The sequence below is a fragment of the Phacochoerus africanus genome, chromosome 8 (assembly GCF_016906955.1).
Source record: "Phacochoerus africanus isolate WHEZ1 chromosome 8, ROS_Pafr_v1, whole genome shotgun sequence".
Classification (NCBI taxonomy): domain Eukaryota; kingdom Metazoa; phylum Chordata; class Mammalia; order Artiodactyla; family Suidae; genus Phacochoerus; species Phacochoerus africanus.
This window is the reverse complement of record NC_062551.1, coordinates 98,593,342-98,615,382: the sequence shown is the minus strand read 5'-3', so window position 1 is coordinate 98,615,382 and position 22,041 is coordinate 98,593,342. Positions and strand designations below refer to the sequence as shown.

Below are 22,041 nucleotides of genomic sequence, written 5' to 3'. Positions count from 1 at the left end.
TTAAATACTTAAACATAAGCCATGACACCATAAACTCCTAGAAGAGAACATAGGAGTCTTCTTTATGTGACTAAATCGCAACCATCTTTTCTTAGGTGTCTCCCAAGGCAATATAAATTAAAATAAAAATAAGTCAATGGAACCCATCAAACTTACAAGCTTTTGTGTGTATATATATATATATATATATACACACACACACACACACATATATGAAAAAAGGCAACCTACAGAATGGGAGAAAATATTTGCCAACAATGTATCCAATAAGGGTTTAATCTCCAAAATATACAAAAAGCTCATACAAAAACAACAACAACAAATAGCCCAATCAAATAATGGGCAAAAGACCTAAATAGACATTTCTACAAAGAAGACATACAGATAGCCAGGAGGCACACGAAAAGATGCTCAACATCACTAATTATTAGAGAAATGGAAATCAAAACTACAATGAGAAAAATAATATACAGCAGAAATTCTCACATCCTTCTAAATCAACTATACTTCAATAAAACTAAAAAATTTTTTTAAAATGAGGTACCACCTCACACTGGTCAGAATGGCCATCATTAATAAGTCTACAAATAACAAATGCTGGAAAGGGTGAGGAGAAAAGGGAACCTTCCTACATTGTTGGTGGGAATGAAAATTAATACAACCGCTATGGAAAAACAGAAAACTAAAAATAGAATTACCATATGATCCAGCAATCCACTCCTGGGCATATATCCAGACAAAATTATAACTCAAAAAGATACATGCACCCCTATGTTCATAGCAGCACTATTCACAATAGCCCAGACATGGTAACAACCTAAATGTCTATTGACAGATGAATGGATTAATAAGATGTGGTACATATACACAATGGAATACTATCCAGCCATAAAAAAAGAAGAGAACAAAGCCATTTGCAGCAACATGGATGCAACTAGAGAGCATCATACTAAGTGAAGTCAGAAACACAAAGACAGGAAGTTCCTGTTGTGGCTCAGTGGTAATGAACCTGACTAGGATCCACGTGGACATGGGTTTGATTTCTGGCCTCACTCAGTGGGTTAAGAATCCGGCATTGCTTTGAGCTGTGGTGTAGGTCACAGACCCAGCTCAGATTTGGCATTGCTGTGGCTGTGGCATAGGCCAGCAACTAAAGCTCCAATTCAACCCCTAGCCCAGGAAACTCCATATACTGCAGGTTTGGCCCTAAAAAGACCAAAAAAAAAAAAAAAAAAAGAGAGAGAGAGAGAAAGACAAATAAATACCATGATATCACTTATATGTGGAATCTAAAATATGTCACAGAAGAACCTAACTACAGAACAAAAACAGATTCACAGACGTAAAGAACAGACTTGTGGTTGCCAAGGGGGAGAAGGAAGGAAGTGGAATAGACTGGGGGTTTTAGGTTAGTGGATGCAAACTATTACATTTAGAATGGATAAATAACAAGGTCCTATTGTATAGCACAGGGAACTATATCCAGTCTCTTGGGATAGGCCATAATGGAAAATAATATAAAAAGTACATGTATGTATAACTGAGTCACTTTGCTGTACAGCAGAAATTAGGACATTGTAAATGAACTTTTTTTTTGGCCACACCTGCAGCGTATGGAAATTCCCAGGCCAAGGATCAAATCCCAGCCACAGCTTTGACCTACGCCACATCTGTAGCAATGCCAGATCCTTAACCACTGCTCTGGGCTGGGGATGGAACCCATTCCTCCGCAGTGACCTGAGGTGCTGCAATTGGATCCTTAATGCACTGCAGCACAACAGAAACTCCATAAAGAACTATAATTTAAAATTTTTTTTCAAATTGAAAAAAAAGTACTGATAGATGGGAAGAGGGATGATTAATAGATGAATATGGGGGAAAATAAGGATGCTAAAATATTAATAGCAAAGTCTAGATGAATGATAGATGGGTGGGCACTAAAATTCCTTTTCCTTGTGTCTAAACATCTCATAAAGTAAATTGATGGGGAAATGTTTGTCAAATGAGTCAGATGAGATGCTCGTCTCAGAGAGGCCAGGATACTAGGGCAGAGAGACTCAAGCACCTGGGTTACAGGATAGGACCAGTTAAATAAACATGGGATAATAGCAATGGTGGCCATTATTTATCAAATACTGCATGAGGCCCTGAACCCAGAGCTTCTCAAAGCTCTGCTCCTGTGAGCCTCCCAACAAGCCCATTTGACAGCCTAGATACTAAAGCTTAGAGGATGTCTGTAACTCATCGAAGTTTGACCCTACAGCTGGTTAGGAGCTGAGCCGTGGCTGGAGCCCTGCCAGTCAGGTCCAAGGGCTCATCCACCACAAAGTCCACCTCCTACCTGCAGAGGAAGATGGTACCTGCTTACTGAGGCCAACGTTCAAGGTCAGAGCACAGCTGCCAGCGAAGATGACATGAGAAGACATGAAGTGCTTTTGATTTCTTCTGATTGGGCAAACGATGGCCTCTGGAAGGTAGGAATGGGCTGATAGCCTGAGGTCTCTGAATGGCCCAGGCCTATCTTTTCCTGGCCTCTTGCTTCTTCATTCACAAGACTATAGTGCTGGCCAAGTGGGGTCTGGAGCAGAATTCACAGAGGACAAAATTGCATTTTTTTTTTTTGAAACTGAAATTATCTTCACAAAGTTTGGCAAAGCACACAAGAGAGCTGGCCCAAAATGGCAGCCCGGAAGAGAAAGAAAGCGACCACAACCTTTTAAAACACTCAATAGTTGGCAAGTCTTCAATTTCTAATGCAGGAGGATGATAAATTATTCAAATGAAATCCTGGCTCCCACTCACGTAGACAAGAATATTGATTCTCCCATTACTAACCTACAGAGGCCTTCACTATGTCTGTGAAACGGAGGAGCACAGCATTTCTGCTTCAGATTTTTTACCCCTTCCTTTCCCTGGATGTCATTTGCTTTTCCCCAGGACTCAGTAATGAACTGTTCTGCTAGTCACTGCCAAAAACAACGTAAAGTCCCATTATCTGCATACGTTCCCCTATTGTGCTCAGGATTTTAGGTAATGAAGGATTGATTCAGAACTCCCGTCTCCCCATAGGCCCACAATTCCTTTATCCAACATATAGACCAGTGCTTTTTAAACTTTGATGTGCAGAGGAATTCCCAGGATCTTATTAAAATGCAGAGTATGATTCACTAAGTCTGATTCACAGGATGGTGGGCCTTCTTAACAAGCTCCCAGGTGATGCCAGTGCTGCTGGTCATGGATCAGTCTTTAGGTGGAAAGACACCAGAATGGCCATAAAAACCAGGCATCAGTATCCAGAATCCCCCTCATGGAGTCTAACCTGCATTTGACACCAGTATCACATCCCAGCTCAACACATTTCATTGGAAATGCCAGTGGCACATGAGAACATAACCAACATCATTAACCATCAGAGAAATGCAAATCAAAGCTACAGTGTGCTATCACACCTGTCAGAAGAGCTGTCATCAAAAAGTCTACAAATAACAAATGTTGGTGAGGATAGAGAGAAAAGGGAACCCTGCTACACTGTTGGTGAGAATGTAAATTTGTGCAGCCACTGTGGAAAACAGTATGGAACTTTCTCAAAAAACTCGAAACGAAACTATCAAATGACCCAGCAATTCCACTTCTATGTATATATCTGAAAAAAATCCCACTCATTCAAAAAGATACGTGCACCCCAGTGTTCACAGCAGCATTATTTACCACTGCCAAGACCTGGAAACAACCTAAGTGCCCATCAACAGATGTATAAAGAAGAGGTGGTATATATACACAATGGACTATTACTCAGCCATAAAAAGGAACAAAATGTTGCCATTTGTAGCAACATGGACAGACTTAGAGAACATTATGCTAAGTGAAATAAGTCAGACAGAGGAAGGCAAATACTGTATAATATCACTTATATGTGCTATCTATAAATGCAACAAACGAGTGAATAAAACAAAGAAGCAGCAGACTTACAGGCACAGAGAAGAAATTAATGGTTATGAGGTGGGGCAATCTAAGGGCTAGAGAGTATGAGATAAAAAATAATGGGTGTAAGGAATTCCTGCTGTGGCTAAGTGGGTTACGAACCCAAATAGTATCCATGAGGATGCGGGTTCGATCCCTGGCCTCACTCAGTGGGTGAAGGATCTGGCATTGCCATGAGCCATGGTGTAGATCGCAGATGTAGCTCAGATCCCACATTGCTGTGGCTGTGGTGGAGGCTGGCAGCTGCAGCTCTGATTTGACCTCCTAGCCCAGGAATTTCCATATGCTGTGCTGTGGGTGCAGCCCTAAAAAGCAAACAAAACAAAAAACTAATGGGTGTAAGATAGGATCAAGGATATCTGTGTTGTACAACATGGGAAATACAGCCAGCCAATGTTTTGTAATGACTATAAATGGAAAGTAATCTTTAATATTTTTTTTGTTATAGTTGATTTACAGTGTTGCGCCAATTTCTGCTATATAGGAAAGTAACCTTTAAAACTGTATACAAATAAAAGATTTAAAAATAATAAACTACAATTAAAAAACCCTCAGTAGCTCACCAGAAAATCCATACTCTTGCCTGACATTTAAGACCCTCTGCAAATTGATCCTACTTGTGCCTCTGCTTCCTGTCTTTTCCATTGCTCCCTTCTCATTATCTACATCTCAACCAAATGGAACTATTTGCAGCTTCCAAGATATTCTCTCACTCCGACTTTATCCTGCTGTTTCTTCTACACAGAATGTTTCTGCCACACTCCTTCCAAGTCCAGCTCAAATGCTGCCTCCTCCATGAAGCCCAAGACAATTCTTCCAGTGAGAAGTCATCCTCCTTCCTCTGACCTCTGAGGCCACTTTGCACCTACCTCTCTTAGGGAGAGAATTACTAGCTGGGTGGAGGTGGGGGGGGACCAACAAAGCCAGAAGTATAACCCTCCCAGACTTGAGACAATACTACAAAGCTACAGTAATCAAAATAGTGTGGTACTGGCACAAAAACAGAGAACAGAACAGAGAACCCAAAAACAAACCCACATGCCTATGGTCAATTAATCTGCAACAAAAGAGGTAAGCATATAAAATGGGAAGAAGACACTCTCTTTGGCAAGTGGAAAATTGGACAGCTGTGCGTAAAGCAGTGAAACTAGAACACACCCTCATACCATGCACAAAAATAAACTCAAAATGGCTTAAAGACTTAAATATAAGATATGACACCATAAAACTTCTGGATGAGAACATATGCAAAACATTCTCTGACATAAATTGCAGCAATGTTACTTAGCTGTCCCAAAACAATAGAAATAAAAACAAAAATAAATAGGACCTAATCAAACTTACAAGCTATTGCACAGCAAAAGAAACCATTTAAAAACAAAAAACAAAAAACAAAAGAGGAGTTCCCATCATGTTCAGTGGTTAACAAACCCAACTAGTATCCATGAGGATACTGGTTCAATCCCTGGCCTCACTCAGTGGGTTAAGGATCCGGCATTGCCATTAGCTGTCATGTCGGTCACAGACGCAGCTAGGATCTCGAGTTGCTGTAGCTGTGGTGTGGGCCAGCAGCTACAGCTCTGATTCAACCCCTGGCCTGGGAACCTCCATATGCCTCAGGTGAAGACCCAAAAAGAACCAAAAAAAAAAAAAAAGACAACCTACAGAATAGAGAAAATATTTGCAAACAATGCAACCAAAAAGGGATTAATCTCCAAAATATACAAACAACTCATACAACTCAATAACAAAAACACAAAAAAACCGATCAAAAATGGGCAAAAGACCTAAATAGATATTTCTACAAAGAAGACATATGCATGGTCAGTAGGTACACAAAAAGATGCTCAACATCACTAATTACTAGAGAAATGCAAATTAAAACTACAATGAGATACCACCTCACACCAGTCAGAATGGCCATTAAAAAGTTTACAGGAGTTCCCGTCGTGGTGCAGTGGTTAACGAATCCGACTAGGAACCATGAGGTTGCGGGTTCGATCCCTGCCCTTGCTCAGTGGGTTAATAATCCAGCGTTGCCGTGAGCTGTGGTGTAGGTTGCAGACGCGGCTCGGATCCTGCGTTGCTGTGGCTCTGGCATAGGCCGGTGGCTACAGCTCTGATTCAACCCCTAGCCTGGGAACCTCCATATGCCACCGGAATGGCCCAAGAAATAGCAAAAAGACAAAAAAAAAAAAGTTTACAAATAACGAATGCTGGAGAGAGTGTGGAGAAAAGGGAACCTTCTTACATTGCTAGTGGGAGTGTAGGTTGGTACATCTGCTATGGGAAAACAGTATGAAATTTCCTCAGAAAACCAAAGATAGAATTACCATATGATCTAGCAATCCACTCCTAGGCATATATCCAGATAAAACTATAATTCAAAAACATACATGCACCCCTATGTTCATAGCAGCACTATTCACAACAGCCAAGACATGGACACAATCTAAATGTCCATCAACAGATAAATGGGTTAAGATGTAGGTATGTGTGTGTATATATATATACACATATATACATACAATGGAATACTACTCAGACACAAAAAATGAAATAGTGCCATCTGCAGCAACATGGATGTGACTAGAGATCATACTAAGTGAAGTCAGTCTAAAAGAGAAAGACAAATACCATAGGATGTTCATGTGGAATCTAAAATATGGCACAAATGAACCTATCTATAAAACAGAAACAGACTCACAGACATAGAGAACAGACTTTTGGTTGCCAAGGAGGAGGGAAGAGGGACTGGAGTGGGCTGGAAGCTTGGGATTAGTGGATGTAAACTATTACAATTAGAATGGATAAGCAATGAGGTCCTGCTGTATAGCAGAGGGAACTATATCCAATCTCCTGAGATAGACCATAATGGAAAAGAATTTTAAATATATATATATATATACACACACATGCATAACTGAGTCACTTTGCTGTACAGCAGAAATTGGCATTGTAAATCAACTATAATTTAAAAATAAAGGTTAAAAAAATAGCGCAGCTTGAAGGAATACACATGATGTTAAGTACCCTACACACCTAAAAGATTATATTCCTTATGCTGCTTGTTTTTTGTTTGTTTTGCTTTTTAGGGCCATACCTGTGGCATATATAGGTTCCCAGGCTAGGGGTGTAATCGGAGCTATAGCTGCTGGCCTATGCCACAGCCACATGGGATCCAAGCTGCATCTTTGACCTACACCACAGCTCATGGCAACGCCGGATCCTTAAGCCACTGAGCTAGGCCATGGATCAAACCCACTGTGCCACGACGGGAACTCCATTCCTTATGTTTTTATTTTATTTTATTGTCTTTTTTTTTTTTTGCTATTTCTTTGGGCCGCTCCCATGGCATATGGAGGTTCCCAGGCTAGGGGTCCAATCGGAGCTGTAGCCACTGGCCTACGCCAGAGCCACAGCAACGCGGGATCCGAGCCGCGTCTGCAACCTACACCACAGCTCATGGCAACGCCGGATCGTTAACCCACTGAGCAAGGGCAGGGACTGAACCCACAACCTCATGGTTCCTAGTCGGATTCATTAATCACTGTGCCACAATGGGAACTCCTCCTTATGTTTTTAAATAAAGCAATAGCTTTAAATTGAATAGCTTGGAGCCCTTCCTTGTGCTTCTCCTCCCTTGATTGCACCCTAATACAATCACCTGTGAGCTAAGGGTTATGCATCCTGAGCACAATTGCTTTGAGTTAAAGATTACACTAAGCACCTGACGTTTTTCAGGAATTTCCTAGTTTGCTCTAATCTCTGTTCAATATGCCCTTTTCAAAAGCACTGTTATTCCAGAAAAGTCAAGATGTGATAATGTAGAAGACCACCACCGGGATCAGCTGAGATCTGACACCAGCTTCAATGACTAACATTCCCCCAAAGAAGAATGCATGTCTACCCCAACCCTGATTCTTATTTGAAACCCTGTTTTTCTTTTAGCCTATAAAACTCCCCACAATTTTTCTCCAATGGAGGGCACAATGTTTAAGGCATTAGCCTGCTGTGACCTCCTTCGCTTTGCAGAGCAATAAAAGCTACTATTTTCTCTCCGGTCCAAAACTTTGTCTCCGTGTTTCTATTTGGCACTGGTGGACAGAGGCTGAGTTTGGGCAACACAGACATCTAGCACAATGGTCTGTACACTTGGACATAATTGTATCTGTATTTTATTGGGGTATAATTTAATCAGTAAAATGCGTATAACTTAAATGTATTTTCATCGAGTTTTACACCCAGGGAACCACCACCAACATTCCCATCAGCCCGCAATGTTCCCCTGTTCCCTTCCCAGTCAATCCCTACCAAAAGCCCACCCCTACTCAGAGTAAAAGTGCTCACATTTCACCACCCTAGATCTGTTCTTTTCTTGAACTTTATTATAAATGAGATCTCAACATATGTACTCTTCTGTCTGCCTTCCTTCATTCAACATAACATTTTTGAGATTCAACCATGTTGCCACACATGAGAAACAGACCTTTAAAGAATCCACTGATGGTGGGAATGGATGCTTTACTGGGTCACACTAGGTTGGGGACTTCCCTGAGCCCACTGCATTCAGACTCTCTGGGCTTGCTCCCTGCCAACTATCAGGTTGGTCACACATCACAGAACTCCCCTGAAGCCCCTCACATTGCCTCTGTGTCTCCCAGCCACCTGAGCAAGGACACAGCTCCAAGGTTCTGTGCTGCCAGGCAGGGCCTCCAACTGATGGGAAGAAATAGCATCTCTACTGTTTCTTTGCATATCTGTTTCTCTGGAAGCTCAGCTAGAGTTATCTGTCCAGTGGTCTTTGAACACATGTCCTGCTATGTATGGCTCATGTCCACTCATCTTAAGGATTCTCAGGTGATCTCACCTAATGATGACAGACAGACTCCCACCTGCTGGTGCTCATAATGCAGAGATGCTGGCCACCCTTCCTGGTTGACTGTCCCTCTGTCTGGTTCTCAGTGCACCTTTGGATGGACAGGCCCAGGCACTGCCCCTCCCATCACAAGGCCCACCATGGTCTTATTCTCAAGCCTGTATCAACTCTGCCATCATCTATATCAGAACCGCCAACTCAGGCCTTTATGCAACAAGGTGAGAACAAGGCCCAGCCTGGACAGGCCCTAAACTGCCACTCCAGAAAAGGAGACCTAGCTTACACCCCCAACACCATGATGTCTGGCTGAAACATGAAGGAGGGAGCAAGCATCACCCCAAGGAATTATCTTTACTGGGAAGAACCAGAAAAGGAAGCCTGAGGCTCAGGTGTATCACCTGGACTTTTAAAAATTACGCTAAAACACACCGTCTTTGTCAGCTCAGGCACCATAACAAATATACCACAGACAGGGCCCTTAAACCAGACACTTACTTCTCACAGTTCTGGAGGCTGGACGTCCAGGATCAAGGTGGAGCAGAGCCGGTGTCCTGTGAGGCTCTTGTCCTCGTCTTCCTGCTGAGCCTCACCTGGTGAAGAGCAGAGAGGCAGCTCACTCTCCTGTTTCTTTCAAGGGCACTAATCGGATCACCAGCTCCTCACCCTCTTCACTTAATTACCTTCCAAAGCCCCATCCCCAAATACCACCTCATCTCATTAGGAATTAGGGTTTCAACATGTAAACTTGCAGTGGGGGTCCTCAAACATTCACTCCTCAAACATAAAGCTCCATGGCACTTTGCGCTTTCCAAGAGGACTTTGCTGACTGCTCTTCCAGGACACAGACAGCTAATTGTGCAGGGCACTCCTTAGCCCTGCAGACTGTGGAGTAGGTAGGATCTCCAGTCTCCAAGAACTAAGGCCCCGAGAGGGCGAGGGTTGCCCAAGGCATGTGCAAATCTTGGCTTTAAGTCCTGTCTGCCTGCCCTGGGCTGGTCCCTGCTGCTCTGTCACCCTGCCTTTCTGCTACTCCTTGAAGGTGAATCTAATGCCTCTGATCTCTTATAGCCATCAAAGTGCTTAGGGTCTGACCACAAAGTCCTTGGTCTCATAACAACAGTTAGGGAAAGGGAGCCAGGATGGGGATGCTGGCTTTCCCGCTCCTGCCAGGGGGCCTGCCAGCACTGGGGTCCCCACCCATCTGCACTTGCCTGTGCTATGTGACTCAAGATCTGCAGGATATGAAGAAGGCCCATGCAAAAATATTTTCCATCCCAGGGTTGTTAGGAACCTCGAATGCCTCCCAATCGTCCTTCAAGTGCAAACATTTTAATTAATAAAAGGGAAGACGTCTGGAGCCATTATCTCCCATTCACACCACAGCCATTTTGCCTCCTGAGTTACCCAGCCCAGCGCCAAGCCTGCTGATATGGCCCCAGGCTGACTATTCAGAAAGAGGAGAAAAAAAACGAGGGGGTGAACTGTAGTTTGGAATTCCACCCAAGAGCAGGGGGCCAAATGAGGCACTGTGGTGTACTGTGGCTTCATGGATGGGGTGGAGTAAGCAGAAAGCAGCAAAGAGAAGATTTACCTGCATGAGATGTCGCTGGGCATTAGTATGGGGGGCGTTAAGAAGACGAGCCTTGGAGTCAGGCAGGACAGAGCTGGCCACCAACTGGGGGAAGTTGCTCAAGTTCTCAGGATCTGTGCTCCCACTGACCCGGAACTGGAGATTTCAACTCCTCCCCTGCAAATCTCCTCCTGGAGCCGCTGTCTGTCCATCGTGCAGGCAGAGGATCCAGCAGAGAGAGGGTGCGGACAGCTGGTGGGGGAATGGCCCCTCATGAACTTCCGGAAGGCTCCGTCGGGATGCCTGGCGACTGCGCAAGGAGGACAGACATGTGCCTGGCCTCCCCACCTGCCCCAAGGTGGACGTAGGTAGATGGAAGGGCCCACCTCCCAGCAGAAACAGTCGTGACCTCTCACGTGGAAACTATTGTTAGGATTTGTTGGGTTCGGCTTCTGACCAGAACCGGGGGCAGCAGCCGGTCAGCCCGGGAACCTCAGGACGCTGGCGGCACTAAGGGCTGACCCTCCCTGGGAACAGAGCCCCCTTAGGAGTCAGTTGTGACCATTGACTAGTGGACACTTTGTGCTAAACCAAGACAAAGGGACACAGAATCCAGAAGAGAAGGGGTGACTTCAGGGTCTGCAGTGGCCATTCAGGTTGTCACAGGCAAAGCTTGTTAACAAGCCTGGGGGAGAAAAATAGGATCTGGCTCATTAAATAAAATCTAACCTCGTTTTCTCTGTGCTGAGCCTACTTCTGCCAGTTCACAGGGACGAGCGGAGGACTTGCGCCAGACCCCTCAGGCCAGGGTCTTGGTGCAAAACGGCTGCTGATGCGTCAGCTCAGTGCCGTGTGCAGAAGCTCCGCCCACCAGGTCTCAGCTCAAGATGGCGGGTGGCCGTGCTGCAGCAGGCCCTGTGATCTGGTGTGTGAGCGGCAGCTGCACCTGTGCTGAAGAACCTCCCCCCACCACCCTGACCTTGTGGAGGGTGTGTGCACTAGAGTGATCTCATCACAGATAAAGCTTTCCTGTTTCTGACCTGAACTTAAGCAACACCAGGCAGGAGGACCCTTATTGGGTCCGGGGTGGGGAGGGTCAGTCACAAGATCCCAGATGGAATTTCAGAAGGGACATGGCTCAGGAGAGACCAGGATGTCCTGGAGAAAGAGTGGCCCAACTCCTGCCTTAGAATCCAAGAGCATCCAGGGCCTGTCTGGCAAGTAGGTTCCAAAGGTCTGGGAACCCTCCAGTGTGGGCTCTGGTAAAGGGGGTAGAAGAAACCCCTGCCAGGCAGTGGTCTGGCACATGGGTGGGGGCAGGGTGGCCCCTTCGGTTGGGAACCTGGGCCCACAGTCCATCAGTCCAAGTCGAGAAGTTAATCTGCAGGGAAACCAGACAACAATCTAAGAACCAAAGGGCTCCAGTCACCCAGAAGCCAGACACAGGGAGTAGATCAAGGCCAAAGCCATGCTGAGGTCAGAAGGCCAAAGTTTCCCTGGAGGAGAGCAGGACAGACATAGACCAGGAGTGGTCTGGAATCCACAAGCCAGGGCCCCCACCTGTGGTTCACAGTGGAGCCACACTAGGTGCCTTTTAACTGGGGCAAGTCAAACCTCTTGCATCTGCAGAGAAAGAAAACAAAGTTCTGGGCCAGCACCACACCTGCTCACCTGGGGGGCAGGTGTCTTGGGATGAGCAGTGAGTGGGGGCAAGGGCCCTGCTGTTTCGCAGACACCTCTGCATCTGGGCAGCACACATCCTGTGCATCATGCCACCGGGGAAGTGATTTTGTTGATAGAGACCTAAATTTTTATTTTAAAATGGCCTGTAAAGGCAGACCAACCACTGCATCTGATGCTCAATACCCTTCCTCACCCCAAAGCAGCCCATTCCAACACAGGAGGGGAAACCATCTGTGATCTACTCCCTCAGAGGTGTCACTCAATGTAATCTTGGGGTGATACAGGGATTTTTCAGGCTAATTTTTAACTGGGTAAGTTTTACCACATGCACTCACAGACAACCTGAAGTCCACTCTGCCTTCGGTTCCTATGATGCGGATCCCAAAGGTAAAAAAAACACAGTCATGCTTGCAACAGGGACACTTAAATCTACCTAGAGCCACAAGGAAAATGCAGGGTTTAGGGGAGCGGAGTCCCAAAGCCAGAGAAAAATGGGCACCACCCTTCAACGAAGGAAGGATATTCTTCTTAACGAATGGTATTGGGAAAGCTGGATATTCACATGCAGAAGGAATGAAGTTGGACCCTTACATTATATCAAATAAAAAAATAATAATAACCCCAGGAGTTCCTGTCATGGCTCAGCAGAAACGAATCTGAATACCACCCACGAAGGTATCGATTTGATCCCTGGCCTTGCTCAGTGGGTTAAGGATCTGGTGTTGCCATGAGCTTCGGTGTAGGTCTCAGACGAGGCTCAGATCCCGAGTTGCTGTGGCTGTGGTGTAGCCCAGTGGCTACAGCTCTGATTTGACCCCTAGCCTGGGAACCACCATATGCTGCAGATGAGGCCCTAAAAATACAAAGGTGGGGGGTCAAAGACTTAAACAGAAGAACTAGAAGTATTAAACTTTTAGAAGATGTTGGATTTGGCAATGATTTCTTGGATAGGACACCAAAACACTGGCAACAAAAGAAATAATAAATTGGGAGTTCCCATCATGGCTTGGCAGAAGTGAATCTGAGTATCATCCATGAGGATGCGGGTTCAATCCCTGGCCTCACTCAGTGGGTTAAGGATCTGGTGTTGCTGTGAGCTGTGGTGTAGGTCGCAGACATGGCTCGGATCTGCCATTCCTATGTCTGTGGCTACAGCTCTGATTTGACCCCTAGCCTGGGAACCTCCGTATGCCACAGGTGCAGCCCTAAAAAGAAAAAAAAAGTAATAAATTGGACTTCATCAAAATTAACAACTTTGTACAGCACAGGACACTATCAACAGAGTGAAAGAGCTCACAGAATGGGAGAACATATTTGCAAACCATCTATCTGTTAAAGGAGTAATATCCAGAATATATAAAGACCCCCTGCAACTCAAAGACAAACAACAGCAACAAACAACCTGATAAAAACTGGGCAAAGGACTTGTATGGCCATTTCTCCAAAGATATACAGATGGTCCATAAATACATGAAAAGTTGTTTCACATGATGAATCATCAGGGAAATGCAAATCAAGACCACAAATGAGATGCTCCTTCACACACACCAGGATGACCATCATAAAAAAGCAGATGGGACAGGGAAAAGTAAGTGTGGGCTAGAAGCGGGGGAAATTGGAACCCTGGTGCTTTCCTGGTGGGAATGCAACATGCAGCCCCTGTGGAAAACAGTGCAGCAGGTCCTACAAATATTAAACACATCATTACCATCCGATCCAGTAATTCCACTTCTGGTTTATACTTGAAAGAATTGAAAGCAGGGACTCAAAAAGATATTTGTACACCCACATACACAGCAGCATTGTTCACAATAGCCAAAAGTTGGAAACAACCTAAGTGCCCAGGGAGGGATGAATGGATAAACAAAATGTGTGTAAACACACAACGCAGTACCCAGGTGTAAGAGGGCAGGCCATTCTGACACGCACTACAGCAGGGATGAACCGTGAGGACAATGTGCTGAGGAAATCAGCCGGACACAAAAGAACAAATATCATAGGAATCTGCTTAAATGAGGTGCCTAAAGTATCAGAATTGTAGAGACAGAAGGTCGGATCGAGGTTACCAGGGGCTGGGGAGGGGGAGCAGGTATTTAAAGGAGACAGAGTTTGGAAAGATGAAGCAGTTGTGGGGGTGGACGGGGGTGATGGTTGTGAAATAATGTGAATGTGTAACTGAATAGGGCCCTGGGGGGGCTCCTGGGAACAAGGGCCTTTCTGTGTCCCCCATTTCTTTCTTTTAGGAAAGGGGCCTCCTTCAGCCTCCCTGGCCAGCTCTGAGTCCCCAGGGGCAGGTTCAGACAGTTGCTGATCAGGGAAGGGAGGGGATCCAGAGACAAGGGAGCAAGAGTCAAGCAGCAATAGTGCAGCCTTGGGGCAGGATCCTGGTTCCCTCTCAAGGGATACACGTGATGACATAGGTATCTTACACACCTAAGAGAAGAGTCAAATTCCTCATGCGTCTTTTAGAAATGAATACTTTAATATTAAACAGCTTGGAGCCCTTCCTTGTGCGTCTCCCTCATTTAATTGCACCCTAAACTCAATCACCTGTAAGCTAAAGATTAGGCACCCTGAGCACAGGTGCCTGTGGGTTAAAGATCATTAGCACATGATGTTTTTCAGGAACTTTCCTAGTTTGTCCTCATCTCCAATCAATCTGCCCTTTTCACCAAGTACTATTATTCTGGGCAATAACCCAGAAGACCACCACTAGGATCATGCCGAGATCTCCAGCCAGCTTCGATGATGCATATTCCCCCAAAGAAAGAAGAATGCTTGTCTGCGCCAACCCTGATTCTTATCTGAAACCCTGTTTTTCTCCTTTTATTGTATTATTTTTTGCTGTTTTTTTTTTTTTTTTTTTTTTTTTTTTTTTTTTTTGACTGCAGTTGCAGCATGTGGAGGTTCCCAGGCTAGGGGTCAAATTGGAGCTACAGCTGCCAGCCTATACCACAGCCACAGCCACAGCCACAGCAACGCCAGATCCAAGCTATGTCCACAACCTACAACACAGCACATAGCAGTGCCAGATCCTTAACCCACTGAGCAAGGCCAGCAACAGAACCTGAATCCTCATGGATACTAGCCGGGTTTGTTACCACTGAGCCACAGGGGAAACTCCCACTGTTTTTCTCCTTTTTACTATAAAAGTCTCTGCAGTTCTTCCCAATGGAGGGCACAGTCTTGAAGGCATTAGCCTGCTGTGGCCTCCTTTGCCTGGCAAAGCAATAAAAGTGATTTTTTTCTCCTTCATCCAAAACTCTGCCTCTGCATTTCTATTCAGCCCCTGTGGACAGAGGCCAAGTTTCAGCAACAAATATATTTAATGCCAGTGAACTATACACTTAAAAGGGGTTAAAACAGTACACTTTATGTTAATATCTACTTTACCACAATAATTAAAAAAATAATTTCTAGTCTGTAAGCAACAGGCCTCCCCCAGCCCCAGGAACCTCTGACCTCTAATCCCCGGGCCTATAGCGAGGGCTGTGCAGAAGCCCCAGGGCTGGGCCTGGAGGTAACAGGCACACTCTCATCCAATAGGAGCAGGGAGGGCAGAGGCTGCAGAGAAGGTGAGACTTTACTCCTGACTCTGACTTTGCCAGAGATACACCTGCTCCTCCTACAGCTCCCTTTGCACCAGCCTTGTTCTCCCAAAGCCCTCAGCTGCTTGCCCACATCTGCTGATGTCAAATTGTCAGCCCCAATTCTGCCCCACTCTTCGTCCTCCATGCACTTCTGAGGTCTCTGCTCCCGACACAGGCTTGTGCTGCAGGATCCTCACAGCCTGGACCATGACTTGGGAAGGCAGTCAGTCCCTGCTCCTGCCTCAGCTCTGGTCTCATCTGCCACCAGTGAGGGGCTGGGGCTGGATCCAAGCTGTCGGTGGATGGTGCTAATGGCTTCTGGTCTTTTAGGGGCGGAAGGGTTCCATCCTGTCCAAGGTAGCCACAAGGTGCAGATTCTGGGAACGCACTTAGCAGTTCACTGAGCACTGCGGACAGGGCAGAGTGTAGAGAAAGCTGCTCTCTGGGCCTCTGACTGCTTTGTCCTGGGCCCTGGTCCTCCTCCTCCCTGGTCCAAAGGAGACAATGACTCACAGACAGTTGCCCATGAAGTGGCTTTCTCACCTATTCCTCCAGCTGAACTGCCTGTCGAAACAGTCATCCCTCTGTACCCAGACCTCTCAGGGCACCCTTTTAGTAGTGACCTCCAGCCTGAGACCACAGTTTCACTCCAGAGCACCTCATATTATCCAGGCAGCAAGATCCTACTGACCGCATTGTGTTCATTTAGACCTATCTTTTCACATCTGTGATGTATGCAAATCTTATCTCTAGTGCTCTCAAAATCCAAGATTCTCAAAGCAAATGTGTGCAAAGCCTGGAATGTCCGTACCCTCTGGGCAGTAACTTTTGGGAACCATAACAGAATAGAAGGAGAGAAAGGCTGGATTCTATCTGCATCTCAAAACTAACAGCTGAATAAACCCTGACTCGCCATTGTGATGTGCTACCAGGTTTGAATCAGGCTGGCACATGCCCCACTCTCAGGTGTAACAATGGGGCTTTGAGTGGTTTGATTGTAGCCCCAGGATTAAAGTTGAGCTGAGTAACTTGGCGTTGAGTTAAGGCATGCCCACAATAAAGACACTGCTCTTCTTCACTGAAACCAAAGCATAGATAGAATTCTTTTTGCTCCGGGTAAGTCCTATCTTCAGATCTACAGCTAAAAGGGAAACAAACCCTTCTGTTGGATTTCTTAGCAGCCTCATCTCTATTATAAGTGACGTTCCCAACCTCTAGAAAGTCAGCATTAAAATTATATCATTGAAATTTGCGGTACGTAGTACAAATATTTTTTCCAAAATGATCTCGACTATGAGCAAGGTAATTAGCAACAACCCCAGTCTTCCTAATACCAACTAAAAACATTTTGAATAGTTTTCTCACTCTTCCTTCCCGGGGTCTTTCACCCGTTGTATCTGAAGTGCATTGAATTTTTAAAGTCTGAACTCCACGATTCAGGCAAACCTGGATTCATACCCAGTTCTGTGGCAGTGACTGTGATGTGTGGCAGTTATAACATGTATCATCAATAATTATTATTTTATTATCTTATTATTATTTTTAATAGTTATTTCCCCAATACAATTTTTTGTACTGTACAGCATGGTGACCCAGTTACACACACATGGACACATTCTATTTTCGCACATTATCATGCTCCATCATAAGTGCCTAGACATAGTTCCCAGTGCTACGCAGCAGGATCTTGATATCATCAGTAATTTATTCTCTTCTGGAGCACTTGTCAATGAGCAGTTCTTGCTTTCCTGGCTGATGGAGAATCCCTCCCGTGCTCAGAGCTTTGACACAGGTGTTTCAGTTACCTGGGAGTTTCAGATGTCTCCAGGTAAGTCTTAGCTATTTCATAAGTAATCAGCTGGAAGTAGACCCCATAGTAAAGCTCTTCCCCTGCCCTGGTCTAATAGGTTCGAACCAATTACATTTACACTTTCAAGGGAATTATTTTTTATTTTAGAAAGTGCCCTTTGACTGATGCCGCCTCCTTCTTCTGCCATTCCTGGTGCTGCTCTGTGCTTGTCTGGTGCCAACCTTGTACCTTTATGTGAAGCGTCCACTGAGGAGACTCCAGGGCCACCATGCCTGATGAAAAGCCCAAGGAGGGACCCAAGACCGAGCACCTTGATCATGTTCATACGAAGGCAGCAGGATGCTTCCCGGGTGCAGTTTAAGACTCAGAGGCATAACCACTTTTAATGAAAGCCTATTGTGAACAACAGAGTTTGTCAGTGAGGCAGGTCAGATTCTAATTTGATGGGCAGCTGACCAGTGAGACAGATACACCTGCAGAGTTGGAAATGGAGAAGGAAGATACAGTTGACACGTCCCAGCTGCAGACAAGAGGGGTGTACTAAAGAGGGGAACTGCTACTTTACTCCAGAACCAAGAAATCTTTCTCAGAAAACCACAGTTGGGTTCCACCGCATCCTGACTGCTACAGTATAGTTTTCTCTAGTCTCTCATTTTCCCCTTTCCCACTCCTTTGTTGTACATTAAGTAATGCGGGTTTGTGCAGAAGCAAATTGATTTTTTTTAAAACTAAATGGCTAAGGGTATGTTTTGATCGATATCAAAGGAGATGGGGTGGGAGAAAATACTGCTCCTGTGAAAAAAGCCCCTTTCTCCATTATTGGCTCATTTAGCTCTTATCATTATATGCCAGTAAGTCCTTTACTTTCACTAACAAAAAAAAGAACACCGGAAAAATTATTGCATACCTTTTGATTGGAGGTGGGTTTTTGTTGTTCTTTTCTTTTGGCCTTGACAGTGGCATGCAGAAGTTTCCAGGTCAGGGACTAAATCCGTGCCACAGCAGCCACCCAAGCCACAGCAGTGACAACACTGGATCCTTAACCCACTGAGACACACAGGAATTCCCAATTGGAGAATTTTAATGCTTTTCATTTTCACTGTAAAACCTGGAAAAATTTCATAACTTTTTTGGATGTAGCTGTTACAGGTAGGGCAATGTGTCTTTAAGTAAGGATAAATTACTCTAAAATAAATGAGTCCTAGATAGTTTTCCCCTTCAAGTTAAGCATTATGTCTAAATAAACTCTCAGGTTTTGTTTTTTTTTTTAATGGCCACACCCACGGCATATGAAAATTCCCAGGCCACGGATTGAGTTGGAGCTGCAGCTGTGACCTACACCACAGCTGCAGCAACACCAGATCATTTACCCCATTGCACTAGGCCAGGGATCAAACCTTTGTTTCTGCAGTAACTCAAGACACTACAGGCAGGTTCTTAATACACTGTGCCACAGTGGGAACTCCTTTTTTTTTTTTTAATGCTTTTTTATTTCTGTTTCTCGGCTCAAGGGCAATTAACAGGAAAATGAAAAGTTGCTCTCTATGCTTTCTTCAGCTCTGTGTTAAATAACCTTATTTTACAGAAAACCAAGGCAGAAATCCTTCCCCAGATGCTCTTCTTGGGAAGAATTCTACCCCTCGGGCTACTTTTGAACATGCTTTTGGCAAAAAGATTCTCAGTCACAGCATATGTGAATTTCAAGTTTCTTCTTTGTTGGGAATAATTAGAAAAAGCGTGAAATGGAATTCAGAATAGAAAAGAAAGATGATGTGAAAGAAGAGCAGTAGGAACTCTACCCAGAAGCCTTAGGAGGAAGGAAGGGAGCTGGGAAAGCCCTTGTACCCCCGACGAGTGCCTGCTTGGGGAGGAGGTGGCCTTGGGGGGCGGGAGTGGTCTCTGGTGCCCACAGTTTATGGCTGAACTGCATCACAGTCATCAAAATTAGGGTCAAACCAAAGTGGGCTTCTCTCTTTAATAAAAATTTCAAGTGCACTAAATAGAATTAAGTATTTGTCATAATGAACAAATACAATGAAATTGCATGTGACCCCATTACCTGGATTCAAGGATCATCAATCCATGGCCAAGTTTGTATCTTCTAAAAACTTACTAGTCACCCACCCCCAAACCAGATCATTTGGAAGCAAATCTCAGACATAATATAATGTTATGTCATTATAATATGTCAATAATTTATCTGTTATTACATTATTTCACCCATAAACCTTTTTTTTTTTTGACGGCATACATGGCATGTAGAAATTCCCCAGGCCAGGGATGAAACCCACCACACGGCAGTGACCTGAGCTGCTGCAGTGACAATGCCATATCTTTAACCTTCTGCACCACAAAAGACTCCAAAATTGTTTCTTTTTTTTTTTTTTTGTCTTTTTGCCATTTCTTGGGCCGCTCCCTCAGCATATGGAGGTTCCCAGGCTAGGGGTCTAATTGGAGCTGTAGCCACCGGCCCAGGCCAGAGACACAGCAACTCGGGATCCGAGCCGAGTCTGCAATCTACACCACAGCTCACGGCAATGCTGGATCGTTAACCCACTGAGCAAGGGTAGGGATCAAACCCGCAACCTCATGGTTCCTAGTCGTAGGAACCATGTTTTTTAACTTTCAATGGCCACACCTGCAGCACATGGAGGTTCCCAGTCTAGGGATCAAATGGGAGCTGCAGCTGCCGGCTTACACTACAGCCACAGCAACACCAATCCAAGCCACATCTGCGACCTATACAACAGCTGCAGTAATGCCAGATCCTTAAGCTACTAAATGAGGCCAGGGATTGAACCTGCATCCTCATGGAGACGGTCAGGTCTTTAACCCACTAAACCACAATGGGAACTCCAAAAAACTTTTTTTTAATTGAGAAATTTATCAATATTTCCTCATGAAGTAGTAAGTAGAATTAAAGAGAAAAATATACAGCCTAAACCAGTCGAAATGGTCTTAAAATTTTTGTGACAATTATACATTTACAGTCTAATTAAAAATGAGCAGTTTTAATAATTAAATCACTTCAAATTTTTTGTTCAATAATTTATCTTAAATTAAACAGATTTGAGGAAAACTAGAATAATGCCACTTTATCCTTCTCAAAAAAATGGTGATTCTAGTAAAGCAGTGCTTTGGTTCTGGAAAATTCCACAAATCTTCTCTACCCAGTGTGAAGGAAAAGTCTGAGGATGGAAATGGCAGCTCTGACAAGCAAAGAATTAGATTCTGACCTGGAGGAAGGTGACTGGCTGACTCAGACCTTAGTCAGGAGCAGAGGGGGGCCACGGATCCCGCTGGGAGGAAGTGAGATTCAGCCCCAGGTCAAGAGGGCCAGGAGGTGAGGCGCTCTGAGAAAAGCACGTGCCCAGTTCATGCCACCACTGACCATTAAGAAGGCCACAGCTCCCACTGCGTCAGAGGTGAGCTGGAGCTGCAGTTCTGGGCTGTTTCCAAAGTAGTGAAAATTGCCCGTGAGTCTGCATAGCTTCTTACAAAAGACCAACATGTGGAGCACAGTTGTGGGAGTTTCCCTCCTTGCTGACACATCAAGTGAGCATTTCATTGGAAACAAGTCCTACTCTGAGCTGCTAACTGGCTCACAAGCCAGACCAAGATGATACTGGCTACTCATCTGATGGCTAAGCTGCTGTTTGACCACTAATGGGCATTTGATGGTTTTTTATTTTTTTATTTTTAAAATGTTGGGAGTTCTCGTTGTGGCTCGGTGGTAATGAATGACTAGCATCCATGAGAATGCTGGCTCGATCCCTGGCCTTGCTCAGTGGGCCAAGGATCCAGTGTTGCTGTGAGCTGTGGTGTAGGTTGCAGACAAGGCTCAGATCCCGAGTTGCTATGGCTGTGGCATAGGCTGGCACCTACAGCTCCAATTCGACCCCTAGCCTGGGAACTTCTATATGCCTCAGGTGTGGCCCTAAAAAGACAAAAAAAGAAACAAAAAATCATTGTAGTTGCTTTACAACGCTGGGTTAACTTCGGGTGTACAGCAAAGTGACTCAGTTATACATATACATATATCCATTCTTTTTCAGATTATTTTCCCATATAGATTATTACAAAATATTGAGTAGAGTTCGCTGTGCTATACGGGCAATTTGGTCTTAAATCTGGTTCCAAAAGAATGTTCTATAGAAGTTTAAGAAATTTCCTAGTAATACAATTTGAAGTCTTACCTTATAAAAGTACAATAATTAAAACCATGTGCTATGAACGCATGAAAAACAACAGTTCAGTGGAACACACTGAGAAGTTTAGATGTAGATCTACATACATACAGGAATTTAGTAAGTGATAAAGTTGGCATTTCAATTCAAAAAGGAAAAATAGTTTTTTCAGTAAGTGGTTTGCAGACAACTTATCTAGGAAAAAAAAACTAAAGTTGAATCTGTATCCTATAAACTAGAATAAGTTTCAGATGGATCAAAATACATGTTGGAACAACACTGTAATTCAACTATACTTCAATAAAATGTATTTATTTTTTAATTGAAGTATAGTTGATTTA

At 44.4% G+C, this 22,041-nt stretch overlaps 1 protein-coding gene across 1 annotated transcript; it reads left to right on the top strand.

The window, feature by feature from the left end:
• The first annotated feature begins 17,781 nt into the window (after positions 1-17,781).
• On the top strand, positions 17,782-18,057 carry LOC125134293 (small ubiquitin-related modifier 2-like). The gene is given in 2 exon segments (XM_047793398.1): positions 17,782-17,923; positions 17,993-18,057. Coding segments are annotated over 2 exon segments (207 nt in total).
• The last annotated feature ends 3,984 nt before the right edge of the window (positions 18,058-22,041 follow it).